The sequence below is a fragment of the Giraffa tippelskirchi genome, chromosome 5 (assembly GCF_054371585.1).
Source record: "Giraffa tippelskirchi isolate mGirTip1 chromosome 5, T2T-mGirTip1v1.2.pri, whole genome shotgun sequence".
Taxonomy (NCBI): Eukaryota; Metazoa; Chordata; class Mammalia; order Artiodactyla; family Giraffidae; genus Giraffa; species Giraffa tippelskirchi.
Window position 1 is genome coordinate 109,983,111 of NC_137279.1, and position 12,394 is coordinate 109,995,504.

The 12,394-nt window shown below is 36.8% G+C and overlaps 1 protein-coding gene across 1 annotated transcript in view; it reads right to left on the minus strand.

Annotated features, from left to right (window-relative positions):
• Positions 1-1,217: 1,217 nt before the first annotated feature.
• CAPZA1 (capping actin protein of muscle Z-line subunit alpha 1) overlaps positions 1,218-12,394 on the minus strand; it is a 42,565-nt gene continuing 31,388 nt past the window's right edge. The window contains exons 6-10 of the mRNA XM_081493610.1: positions 9,165-9,244; positions 8,505-8,583; positions 5,665-5,736; positions 3,762-3,824; positions 1,218-2,836 (exon numbers count right to left, since the gene is read on the minus strand). Of these exons, the coding sequence (XP_081349736.1) occupies positions 2,696-2,836; positions 3,762-3,824; positions 5,665-5,736; positions 8,505-8,583; positions 9,165-9,244 (435 nt within the window). The 3' untranslated portion in view covers positions 1,218-2,695. The remainder of the gene's footprint in view (positions 2,837-3,761; positions 3,825-5,664; positions 5,737-8,504; positions 8,584-9,164; positions 9,245-12,394) is intronic.

Consider the following 12,394-nt stretch of genomic DNA (forward strand, 5'->3'; position numbering starts at 1 on the left):
CTAAGGAAATCAATGAGGCAGGCTGATGGGGTTAATAAGTTAAAGGCAAAGGCCAGAATGCTTGAATCTGTACTACAAGGACATAGCGTAGCATACCTAAATGTCCCTCAAAAGGGTGGGAATGTGAACTGGCCATGAATGGAAGGTGAAGCACTGAAACTCCTCTGAGGGCTTAGATCAACTGGGAAACAGGATAAAAGCCGTTCCCATATGTCCGTAAGTCATACTCATATAGAAGGAAAGCAGTCTTTACAGCTGATGTGAAATAGTACCCATGTTCATGGTACAGGGATTCTTTCACTTCTAAAAACTACGGCAAACCTAGACAGCATATTAAAAAGCAGAGACATCACTTTGCTGACAAAGGTCCGTATAGTCAAAGCTATGGTTTTTCCAGTAGTCATGTATGGATGTGAAAGTTGGATCATAAAGAAGGCTGAGTGCTGAAGAATTAATGCTTTCGAACAGTGGTGCTGGAAAACGCTTGAGAGTCCCTTGGACAGCAAGATCAAACCAGTCAATCCTAAAGGAAATCAACCCTGAATATAGCTGAAGCTCCAATCCTTTGGCCACCTGATGCAAAGAGCGGACTCACTGGCAAAGACCTTGATGCTGTGAGAGATTGAAGGCAGGAGGAGGGGACAACAGAGGATGAGATGGTGGGATGGCATCACCGATTCAATAGACATGAATTTGATCAAACTCCAGGAGACAATGAAGGACAGGGAAGCCTGGCTTGCTGCAGTCCATGGGGTCACAAAGAGTTGGACACGACTGAGCAACTGAACAACAACCTAGTAACTATAACTACTTGGGCCTTGCTTTCTGAATGACAGGTAGAGAAAATAACTAGATTTTTCTGACAGAAATGGAAAACCCTAAACAAAACCTCTGAAAACACCAGTAGCCACTGACGGTAAAGCAGTATGATCCATAGAGAAATTCCTAAAACTTAAAAAATAAGGGGGGGAGGGGACTTCTCTGGTGGTCCACTGGTTAAGATTGCTTGCTCCCAACACAGGGGACACAGGTTCAATCCCTGGTTGGGGAACTAAGGTTCGTAAGTCATGGCCACACACAAAAAAGCTGGTCTTTGGATAGTCACTGAATCTACAGTGGTTGAAACCCTGTACATTCTCCTCAAATAAGAGCAATTCCACATCTTACCCTGAGAACAAAGGCTGAAGAGATGGCTCAAAAAGGAGAGACTCAGACAATTTAAGAACAAAACAGGTGTATTTCTACTGGACTACCTGATACAGAGGATAGTGTAGTATGGATGGATAGTATGAATGACAAGTAATACAAATAAATTTTATTTGAAATAAACAAAAATGCTTACACAAATCAATGGGTCACTTAAAAATAAACTCTTGCTTGACTGTATTACTTAGCAAAAACAAAGCCGAAACACAAACACCCTTCTTTTTTGACGTGTATTTGGAGGAAGACACTACTTGGTTTTTAAAAAACTGACCTTCCCTTAAGGCCTGGTCATAGAAGTGTAAACAATGTAAATGAATCCACCATTACCAGTTGTCATATCATATCTATGTCACCTGTGTATTCTGAGATCACACCTGTACCTGCCAATAAACCTGGGAAGGGTTGCTATATCACAGTTATATTTGAGTTGGCAGGCAGGACTGAGGAAGAGTAATTTGGAATAAGTTTTACATCCTATTTAGAACAAATCACTAGTATTCCCTTAAATAACAGGTTACAATAGAAAGATAATGCCTGAAAGTTATCCTTTTCACTTTGGTTCATTTTTAGTTGTTTGTTTGTGATTAACATAGTTGTTTGATTCATTCACTTATAGTACAATCCTGCCACAAAGTATTAAAGCACAAGATACCTATTATTCCTTCAACATCTGCATTTCTTCAAGTTTTATACTCTACTATACCCCTAGAATGTCAGCAGTTTTCGAATATTAAAAAAACAGTAATAAAAATGGGTAACACTCTTCTAAAAATGCACATGTCTATAACTATAATGGTACTAGATGGGAAGGAGACAATGAGGGAAGGGGGAAAAGCAAACATGTTCATGTAGGGAATGTGGTTCAAGTCTTTGGATTTAAAAACAACTTCCCCAGAGAAGCTGGCTATGATGGAATTTCCAGAAAACTTCCTTGGCCTCCAAAATGGACCTGAAAAGCCCCAATCCAAACATATGAAACTACAGTTATGAGATGTAATAAATGATGATCAAAGCAACTGGAGGGAGAAGGATGAATGCGTCTTCCATTCAGCTACAGTTTGCAGCATAGCCTCTTTAGCTGTTGGTCAATCAGTAAAAACCACTGAACACCAGAAGTACTTTGAAGGATGGGGTAGAAAAGTACTGAATATATTACCTGTCTATGTCAGTAACAGGGCTTCATGGCTAGGAAAATTTTCTAAACAGTAAAATGACTCCAGGGTAGATATCTCTCTCCATCATTAAATGTGGCAGAATTAAAAAAAAAAAAGATTTACAAGTAGATATAATGAAAACAAAATTATAAGGCAGAAAACACAAAAGAATCAAGACAATGCTCTAGGTTCAACAGTATTCCATTAGGCTAGAAAACCTGTTAACTTTGAAAGCCCTAGCAAAATATCACTCTTGTTTATAAATCACTTATTTATCATATGACCACACGTTGAATCCTTTCTTTCCATGTACTGAAGAATCATATATTCAGCCTTTAAGCATTCTGCATTTCTTTGCCAATCTTGTAGCTGAGTATCTTGTTCCAGTCGACTTTGGTGCGGGTAACAGGAAGTTGCCGGCGCAAGGCTTTGAATGTGGTGTCTGACATTGTTTGATAGTTCTCACTAATTGCTGTCTGCAACAGATAATTGAAAATAAGTTGAACAGAAACTAGATATAGTGAAAGGGCATGCTTGAGTCCCCTAAGGACTTACAGGCTGGAAGATTTCTAGTGAGCACCTCTCCAATCTCTGAAGCAGGTATGAAGCCCACCTGTATTATTTCTAAAACTAGGGCTATACAGGTAATCCCCTGCTTTTCCAAAGTTTGCTGTATGTCACTTTGCTTCCCTGGTAGCTCAGATGGTAGAGAAGTAGCAATCTGCCTGCAATGAAGGAGACCTGGGTTCAATCCCTGGGTTGGAAAGATCCCCTGGAGAAGGGAATGGCAACGCACTCCAGTATTCTTGCCTGGAGAATTCCATGGACAAAGGAGCCTGGCAGGCTGTAGTCCATGGGGTCGCAGAGTCAGTCACAACTGAGCAACTACCACTTTCACTTTGCTTTTACCAAAGCAAAAAAAAAAACCAGTGTTCAGCATTTGTTTGGCAGTGAGGCTGTTACAGGAACAGGGTGCACCCTGAGCGGTAACAGTGGCCCCACCAAGCTCCTTCCTTGGGAACTACACTGAGCATCTCAGCATCAAGCAAGCCAGAGCTGTGAACTGTCTGTGAGGATCTGAGGAGTATCTCAATCATTCTGTGCATCTGATAGCAAGATATGTTCTAAGGTAATTGCCTCTCCGCTTTACACCATTTGGCTTTGGAAAGGTTTCATAGGGATGCTCTACTTTGGGGTAATGGGGGATATATCTGCAGTACCTTCCAATGCCAAAACCTTGACTGTAAGCAGAATGCAAAGATACAAGGTCTGCAAAGTCTCCATACTTAGTATCACTGAATAATTATGTATATTTAAGTTCAAAGGATAGAGAAGTGTAACAAAATGTGTTAAAAGCAAAATCTATATAGATCTATAAATAATAGTTTCAGGTCATCTTACCTGATACTCATTTTCTGCATGCTCTATGATTTTAATAAACTCCTTGGCAGTCTGGGCTTCATTCTAATGGAAGGAAAAATAAGAATTTTAAAAAATCTTAAGCAGTGAATAAAATTCAGTAAGCAGTAAATAAAAAAGATACTAAAAAGTAAGTCCATCTTAACTAACATTTGTATAACAATTTAGTTTTTCAAGTTTTCCTGTGCACATTATCTTCTTTGATTTTCAAAACAACCCTGTGAAGTAGACATTATTGCCACCTCCATTTTGCAGACAAGAAAACAGAATTCTTTCAAATAATGACCAAAATTATACAGGCTTTGAATCATAAAGATGGGATCCAAATCCAGGTCCTCATCAAAACAACCCATATTTCTTTCTAATCTACCACAGTATGCCCAAAAGACAACACAATGTCTTGAAATTTTTATGCCTTGACAATATTTATGGTTTAAGATGATATAAACAATGCCCTCAGACATATCACATCTTCTAAGTTCACAGGCTCCTCTATTCGCTACTTATGATGTTAAGACAACCAATCACATTTCACTTTACATGATTTGGGTACAAAATGAATTTAGTCTCACTCTTCCTTTCGGAATTTTAAGTAAACAGAATTAGAGAGAGTGAGATTTAATGTCTAGGGCAGCGCCCCAAGATTCTTTCAAAAGAGTCAAAACTACTTTTTATTATAATAATACTAAGACATAGTTACTTGCTTTTTTTACTCTCATGTGTGTGCGTGTAGTTTCATAGAAGCTATGTAATGTGTGACGAATTCATCACTTTTTGAGGGCTAATGTGTGAAGCACATATGAGAATCCAGTTGTCTTTTATTAGTTAGACGTTACACACTTTGTGAAAATGTAAATTAATGATATTCTTTTCACTAACTTTTTTAACTCAGAAAAATACAGCTGTTTTTCATGAAAGTGAAGTTAAGAATGGGTTTGTTAATGCTATATTTTGCTTTAGATTTTTTTTTGCCACACCAGGGATCTCAGTTCCCCAACAAGGGATCGAACCCGGGCCTCCTGCAGTGGAAGCATGGAGTCTTAACCACTGGAGCACCAGAGAAATCCCTGTTATTTTTAAATTAATAAATACATATTTTTAATATTCCTCAGTTTTAATTTCTACTAAGGTAGACAGATATAACACACATAAACAGAAGCTATTGGAGAGCGCTCAGTCATTTCTAGGAATATTAAGAAGTACTATAAATGCATAAAAAATTATGTCCCTTCTTTCCAGATATAGTGCACAATACTATTATTGAACATTCCTAAAAATGTTCAGTTTCTCTAATGATATGAATGATAAATCCTATAGGGTTTAGTTTGGCAAACTTTCCTTCCTCCTGGTATTTATCGATCGAAGATATTACTGTCCTTGAGCAAATCTCAGAAGAGAGAAAGAAAAAGCAGCATGAATTCTCTAAAGCCATTATCACTATTCTCAGTCAAAGTCTGTGAACTATCATCAACTAACCAACAAAACTGGTTGGTTATATACTAACAATTGTAAGCTGCCTAAAATAAGGACCTACTGAGTAGCACAGGGAATTATACTCAGTATCTTTTAATAACCTATAATGGAAAAGAATCTAAAAAAGAATATATGTAGGTGTGTATATATATATGTGTGTGGGTGTGTATATATATGAATAACTTTGCTATATACCTGAAACACAACATTGTAAATCAACTGTATTCAATAAAAAAAATAAAAACAAAGGTCTTTTATAAAGTTCTTAAAAAAAAAAAAAGCTGCCAAAATCAAAGCAATGAAAACAACCTACATTTCTAGTGGCAGAATCAGTACTCAGGATCAAAAGATCTAATTTTTTTAAAGAAAAACAAGACACAAGTGAGACATATATTAAATATTCCACACTCACCGAAACAGTTACTGAATCCTGTACATCTTTATGACTAACCAACTGAACATTGCCATCTTCATAATAGTGAACCTGCGCAAGAAAGTTAAGAAATATAAGTGCTTAGAGCACAGAGAAACTTACTGTTTAGAGCACAAATCCATGCCTTCAGCCACCCCCAGTCTCACCATCTCTGAGCAAACAATTAATATGGCCAATGGTAATTTATAATGGTGCTTAAAATTCACAGAATACTTAAAGACTTCTCTTTACTTAGCAGGAAAAACTGATTATTAGTTAATAAACATTTACTATGTGCTTATTACATTGTAGACACTGTGCTTGGCATTGTGAATAGAAAGATCATAAATAAGGTTACACTCTGAAAAGTATTAAAATAATTAAAATAAAGTCATTTAACATTAGTTTTTCTCTGTGAAAACCAAGAAATTTTAATGGGTCCTAATCTTTTACACATCTTTCCATAGATAATATCATCAGTTTTGATTAAGCAGATCTGACCAGGTGCAGGAAACTGAGGATTAAAGACAGGATTGGAAAACAAATATTCTATTGGTAAATCAGGCTACAAAAATAAGTAAGACAAAAGCAGTCCTGAACCTACTGTATAGCACAGGGAACTCTGCTCAGTGTTATGTGGCAGCCTGGATGGAAGGGGAGTTTGGGGGGGAATGGATACATGTATATGTATGGCTGAGTCCCTTCAGTTGTACACCTGAAACTATCACAACACTGTTAATCAGCTATACTCCAATATAAAATTAAGTTGTTTTTTTTTTTTTAAAGGCAGTCCTGTGGTTGTAAGGCAAAGTGGATACTACAATTATGATAACAATTAGCAAGAAAGAGGGTTATCCAAGAGACAGACTAACCATTCAACTAGATGTAAGGCTCAGGAAGTTTTAGCAATTTACAAGACAGGTTCAGTCACAGTCACCAAAATTAACAAAACCTTTTCTAAAAGGTTTCATCTGCTAATAAAAATTTCAACATGACTATCATCAACTTAAAGCCTTAGAAATTGTCTTCCCGGAGCTATCCTTTTGCTTACAGAATAACCAAGGGTTAAATATCCTAATGACATGTCCAAATAACTCTCACTCTGATTTTTAGAAGACATAAATGAAGTAATAATAAGCCTTTCCTCAAAGTGTGATCAGAGAGCCCGTGGTTAAAAGGTATAGATGAAGTCCTGGACTTCCCTGGTGGTCCAGTGGTTAAGACTCTATGATCCTAGTACAGGGGGCACGGGTTTGATCCCTGGTCAGGGAACTAAGTCCCACCTGTGGCACGGTGTGGCCAAAAAATAAATACAATAAAATGCACAGACTCATTCATTAAAGAAAAAGGAAAAAAAAAAAGGTTTAAATGAGGTCTGGGTACTGGGTCTTATTATAAAAGTTTCATCAGAAACTTTTGTGATGTGTGCTCTTAGTTTACAGGTTTGCCTTGGCAAAACTGAAACACAAGTAATTTATGTCCTTCTAGAAGGAAAATAAATTTCCTTGTGTAAATTTATAGTAAGCTGCCAGGTTAATAATGCTGATGCCATACTTACAAGAAATCTAGAGCATAGAAATAGTCAACAGATATAGAACAATATATTATCTTAGGTTGGGTTCCCCCAGCAGCAGACCCCAGGATAAAGATCTGAGAGTTAATAGTTTATTTCGGAGGTAGTCTCAGGAAGCACTAGTAAGGACTGAGGAAGTGAGATACAGAAGGCAAGGAAGTATCAGATGCACTAATGAGCACATTACAGCTGCCAAGCACTGGATTTTGGAAGACTATGTAGAACATGCTTTAGAGCTGTCCCACCTGAGGGGTGAAGAAGCTGGCATATCTCCTGACAACTTTTGAATGGCACTAAGGGCTGTGCCAGAGCTGCGGAGGTAACACTTCCAGCTTGCCTTAGCTGAGTTGGGCATGCTCCTGCAGTTAGGAAAATCTCCCAAGAAGAGAGGTGCAGCTACTTGTAGCAGGAAGTAATAGGTACGTACGAAAAAAGTGGTTATAGATGACATCTACCATGTATGTTTTGATTAAATTAATACCATTAAAAAAGGCAACTCTTGCTAACTGTTATTAAAGCAAGAGTTGTAATACAGCTAAATTAGGTATTGACCTTCTTAGTTATCAGTAACTGTTTAATCTGACTTTAGAGTTAGTTGGGCTTAAGAATTAAATCACCATGAATTTTGAAAGTCAAATTTGCTAGGATCAGAAGACTTCAATCTAGCTAGGTATCAAATGAGGTAATAAGCTCCTTATTCACCTGGCGGCATGTCCTGACACCAGCAATTAGAACTCTACTCTGCTTGGTTAATCACACTTGGCCATTCTATTTCTGTTTTACTTATTTGGTTGAAAACCGATCATAACTATAAATGTAAATAAATAAATAAAACAAGTCCATTTACGAAGCTTTCTTCAGAGCTAAGAGTTAGCAAATATATGTAGACATTTAAATGAGCTACATAAAAGACTCTAAGTTAAGTTACAGTAGCTGCTATATAGTCATTTCTTAATAACTAGTTATTTTCTTCTTTTCTAGAACTGCTATTTGATAATTCCTGGGAAGATCTTAGATTATTTTTGAAAGAGAAAAATAACAAGCAAGCAGTATATGTCACATGACTGTCTTTTATCAACCCAGAAGGGCTCTGTTTAACTACAGTACTTCCCCAGGAAGGAGACTTCTGTGTCTATTTACCATCTAGCTCCCTTTGCATCTACATATAGTTGTTCCTTATTTCTAATGTCAGAGCAAATATCAATATGCATGTTTGTTTTAAAGATGTGATGTTTTAACATGGCCTATTAACATATTGGGATCTCACCTGAATCTTAAGTACTCCAACCACCTGGGCTGTAGGTGGTGTGATGGTGAACTTCCATTCTGATCTCCAGCGACCATTCCTATGAAAACACACACACAACTGTAGAATTAGCAGTAAGAAAGAGGTGGTCTGACACTGAGGCAGAGAATTTGGGAAAGAAGAAAAAAAGAAACAAGTCATTTCCAGTTTGATAAATCCAAGCCTCTATCCGCTCAAATGTAAGTTTTGTATCCAAGTGGCCTAATCATAAGCTTTCCCCAAGTTATTTGACTTTCACTTTTCATTCTTTTTATCTTGGAGTAGAAAACCACGCCTATTCTGCTCATGGGAAGCTTTTCCACAAACACATAGATAGGCCACTGAGTTATGCAATAACTCAAATATTATTAAACAAACCCAAGTAAAACTCAGACTTTCCACAGGGTACTTTATTAATCACTTATTTCACTCAATGTAACAGCAATATTTAAAAGATAAATTATAAAATCTTAGAATTAAAAGAAATCTAAATGATCACATCCAAATGCCTCACTCTGCAGTAAGGAACAAATAACTTACTCTAATCTAGTTAGATTAGAAGACCAAGTCTCACCTGCTGGTTTGGTTTCTTTTCTATATAAACATATAGATTAAAAAAGAAGAGAATATCTACTTTCTTACCAGAAGTTTTTAGGCTGAAACTGGTGGCTTTCAATACATGCAATAATGGTCTGTTGCCCATCTATAGTTTTAGCATAAACCTATTGTTAAAAATAAAAAGAAGTTAGATTCTTGAAAACATATTTAAGCAATAAATACTATACAAAAACAATGTGCTAAATCCTTGGGGGAGATGAAGAGTCACACAGGATGAGCTTACATACTCACAAGAATTCATGGAATAGGAACACAAACCACATGTTAAGGTCTAGGGCAGACAGTGGTACAATGAATACAGAAAGAAATACTACTCCTGGTTTAGGCTACAAGAGAGGTGCCAGATAGAATGGGCCTTACAAGACAGATGAGATTGTGATAAGGAAAGATGGAGAATAAAGATGAATCAGCAGTTCAGGGAGGAGATAGAGGGCTGATCCATGAATGACTAAATGGTAATTAGTTCTGTCAGGTCAGAGGATGTGTGTGAAGTGGAACTGTGGGAGATAATACAGGATTAGACTTAAGTCATGTGGTAGTAGACTTAAGGTAAGAAGACTGAACTTTATTCTACATACAGTGGACAGAAACCAAAACAACATGACCAGAACTGTTATTTTGGGAGAATAATCAATATTGGCATACAGGGTAAAACCTGAGAAAAGTTCAAAGTTAGGAGGCCACAGAATTAATTTAGGCAGTAAGTTAGGGTCCTATCAATGACTATAAGGATGCAGAAGTACAGTCAAAATTCTGGCAATATATTGCAAGGGAAGGGCAAGAGAAAGGAAGGTACCAAAGTACTCGCATGCTTGGATGACTAGAGAAAGACTGGTGTCATTAACAGATTGGAAAGTTCAGATGAAGATGTCCAGCTAGGAGTTAGAAATACCAAGTGTTCCTACTAGTGTAGGAGAAATGAACAAAAATGTGATCACCAAGGAAAAGAAACAAAAAAAGCCTTTTTTACAGTCCACAAGACATTTTTATATTTATTTTCCTTTTGCTCTAATATAGTGAAACACATTGTTATTACGTTTAGATGATAAAATTGAAGTTCACAGAGCTTCTTGCCCAAGGTCATTCAGAAAGTAGCTAAGGTATGAACCCAAACTCACAGGTTGTCTGACACCAAATTTTATAACCTCCCCTACATTAAATAAACTATAAGTTTTTGAGAGAGAGAAATACAGTGATGGAGAATGCCTACATTTACAAAAGTAAGAGGGAGGACAAGAAATAAGTAGAGACAGAATAAGAATAATTATAGGGAGACTTCCCTGGTGGACCAGTGGCTAAGACTTCTGCTCCCAATACAGGGGGCCTGGGTCCAATCCTTTGTCAGGGAACTAGATCCCACATGCCGCAACTAAAAAGCCTGTGTACCACAACTAGGACCCAGTGTAGCCAAATAAATCAATAGAAAATTTTTTAAAAAGGAATAATTAGAAGGTACTGACATAGCAGTCTAAGGAAAGATAATTTCTAGAAGTAGCTGACTGGCCTCAGGGTGAAATGCCATACAAAAGTCAAGGACCAAGAAAAGGACACTGGGTCAGGTAATTCAGGAACCATTAGTTAACCTCGGAGAGCAGTTTCTGTAAAGTAGGGACTGAAGTCAAAATTCATAGTGTTAAGAAGTGGCTAAGTAATGAGGAAGGCATTAGTAGGAGCAGAATGCTCCCTGGTTTGCTTGTATAGCAGAGAGAGAGAGAGATGAGGGAAGGGAGAGGTAGAGGAAAGGGAGGAAGGGGAAAGTGGAAAGAGAAGAGAAGTAGCTTGTAGGGATTACTATTTTGACTGAAGAAATGTCCTCCCTCCCACCATACTTAAGCACAGGAGAAATAAAAATATTTCTAGGTAAAGAGAACTATTTATCAGAAGAGAAAACAAAGTCACAATTAGACATCTTGAAGTAGATAGGACTGTATGAAATCAAGAACATGGATCCTTCTTCCTCAGATGGAAGTACATGAAAGAAAGAAGATTTCTGAGTGTGGAAAGAATACAAATAGAAAGATTTCATGTCATTCTCAATCCTATTAAAATGTGAGGGAGGAGATACCTGTCTAAGGACAACAAGAAAGTTTTGGAACACAGTACCACTGATCCTTGAACAACATGGGTTTGAACTACTATTTTATTCAACAGTAAATACTACAGTGCTACATAATCCACCATTGGTTGAATCTGTGGTGGGATGAAGAACTGTGGATACAAAAGGACCTTGGACATGGAGGGCCTTCTATAAACTATACTCAAATTTTCAACTGCACAATAGGTTGGTTATCTCAACCACTGCACTGTTCAAGGGTCAACTGCATACAGAAAAATACCAAGGATTATTGAGATAAAATTAAGAATTACTAAGCAGAACAGCTGAGGATATAAAACAGTAGACACTGTTAGAATACTTTCTGTAGCTCATTTATTAGCTAAGAGAAGTGAGAAAAGGACACGGTGGGGTTACTCAGTGTGCAAGCTCTCCAATTAAGAAATGAGTAGTGAAAAATTCTGAACAGGTAACAAATGATAAGTTGAAAGTATATTTAAGAATGAATAGTCAATTTCTAAAAACGTGTGTGTGTCATGTCTCTCCTTGCCATACTAGGTTCAAAAATTGAGTTTTGTGCTTATCTATCATAATGTGTTTTTTTCTATTATTTAAAAACAAAAAGATAAGAAAGACAAACATAATGATAACCAGCATTTATGTACGGCATTATGCATTAATAATCTAACCAACATTTTTCTTAAAAATGTCACAATTTTACAAAGGGAAAATTGTTAGAACCAAAATTTATCTTTTTTTCCCACCAAAAGATACTAAAAGAAAGTTAAAATTACCTTTGATTTCTAAAGAGCTGTTTGGTTCAAATAGTTTTGACTAGCCAATTAAATCATTTATGCAGAAGTAGCTTTATAAAAAGTTCTTTTTGATAAGTGTAAGGCCATTTCTTAAATAAGACAAATGTGAAATAGGATTCACTGAGATTTAAAATTTTTATGCACTAGGGACTCCCTGATGGTCCAGTGGTTAGGACTTGGTGCTTTCACTGGCGTGGCCTGGGTTCAATCCCTCGTGGGAGAACTAAGATCTTGCAAGTATTGTAGCATGGCCAAAAAATTAAAAATAAATAAATAAATAAATTTTTATGCACTGGGATTTTAAGAAAGAATTTTCCATATAAAATTTCCCATTTTTACTCCTTTCAAAAACAATTTAGGGAATAAAATGCAGAAGAGACTGTAAC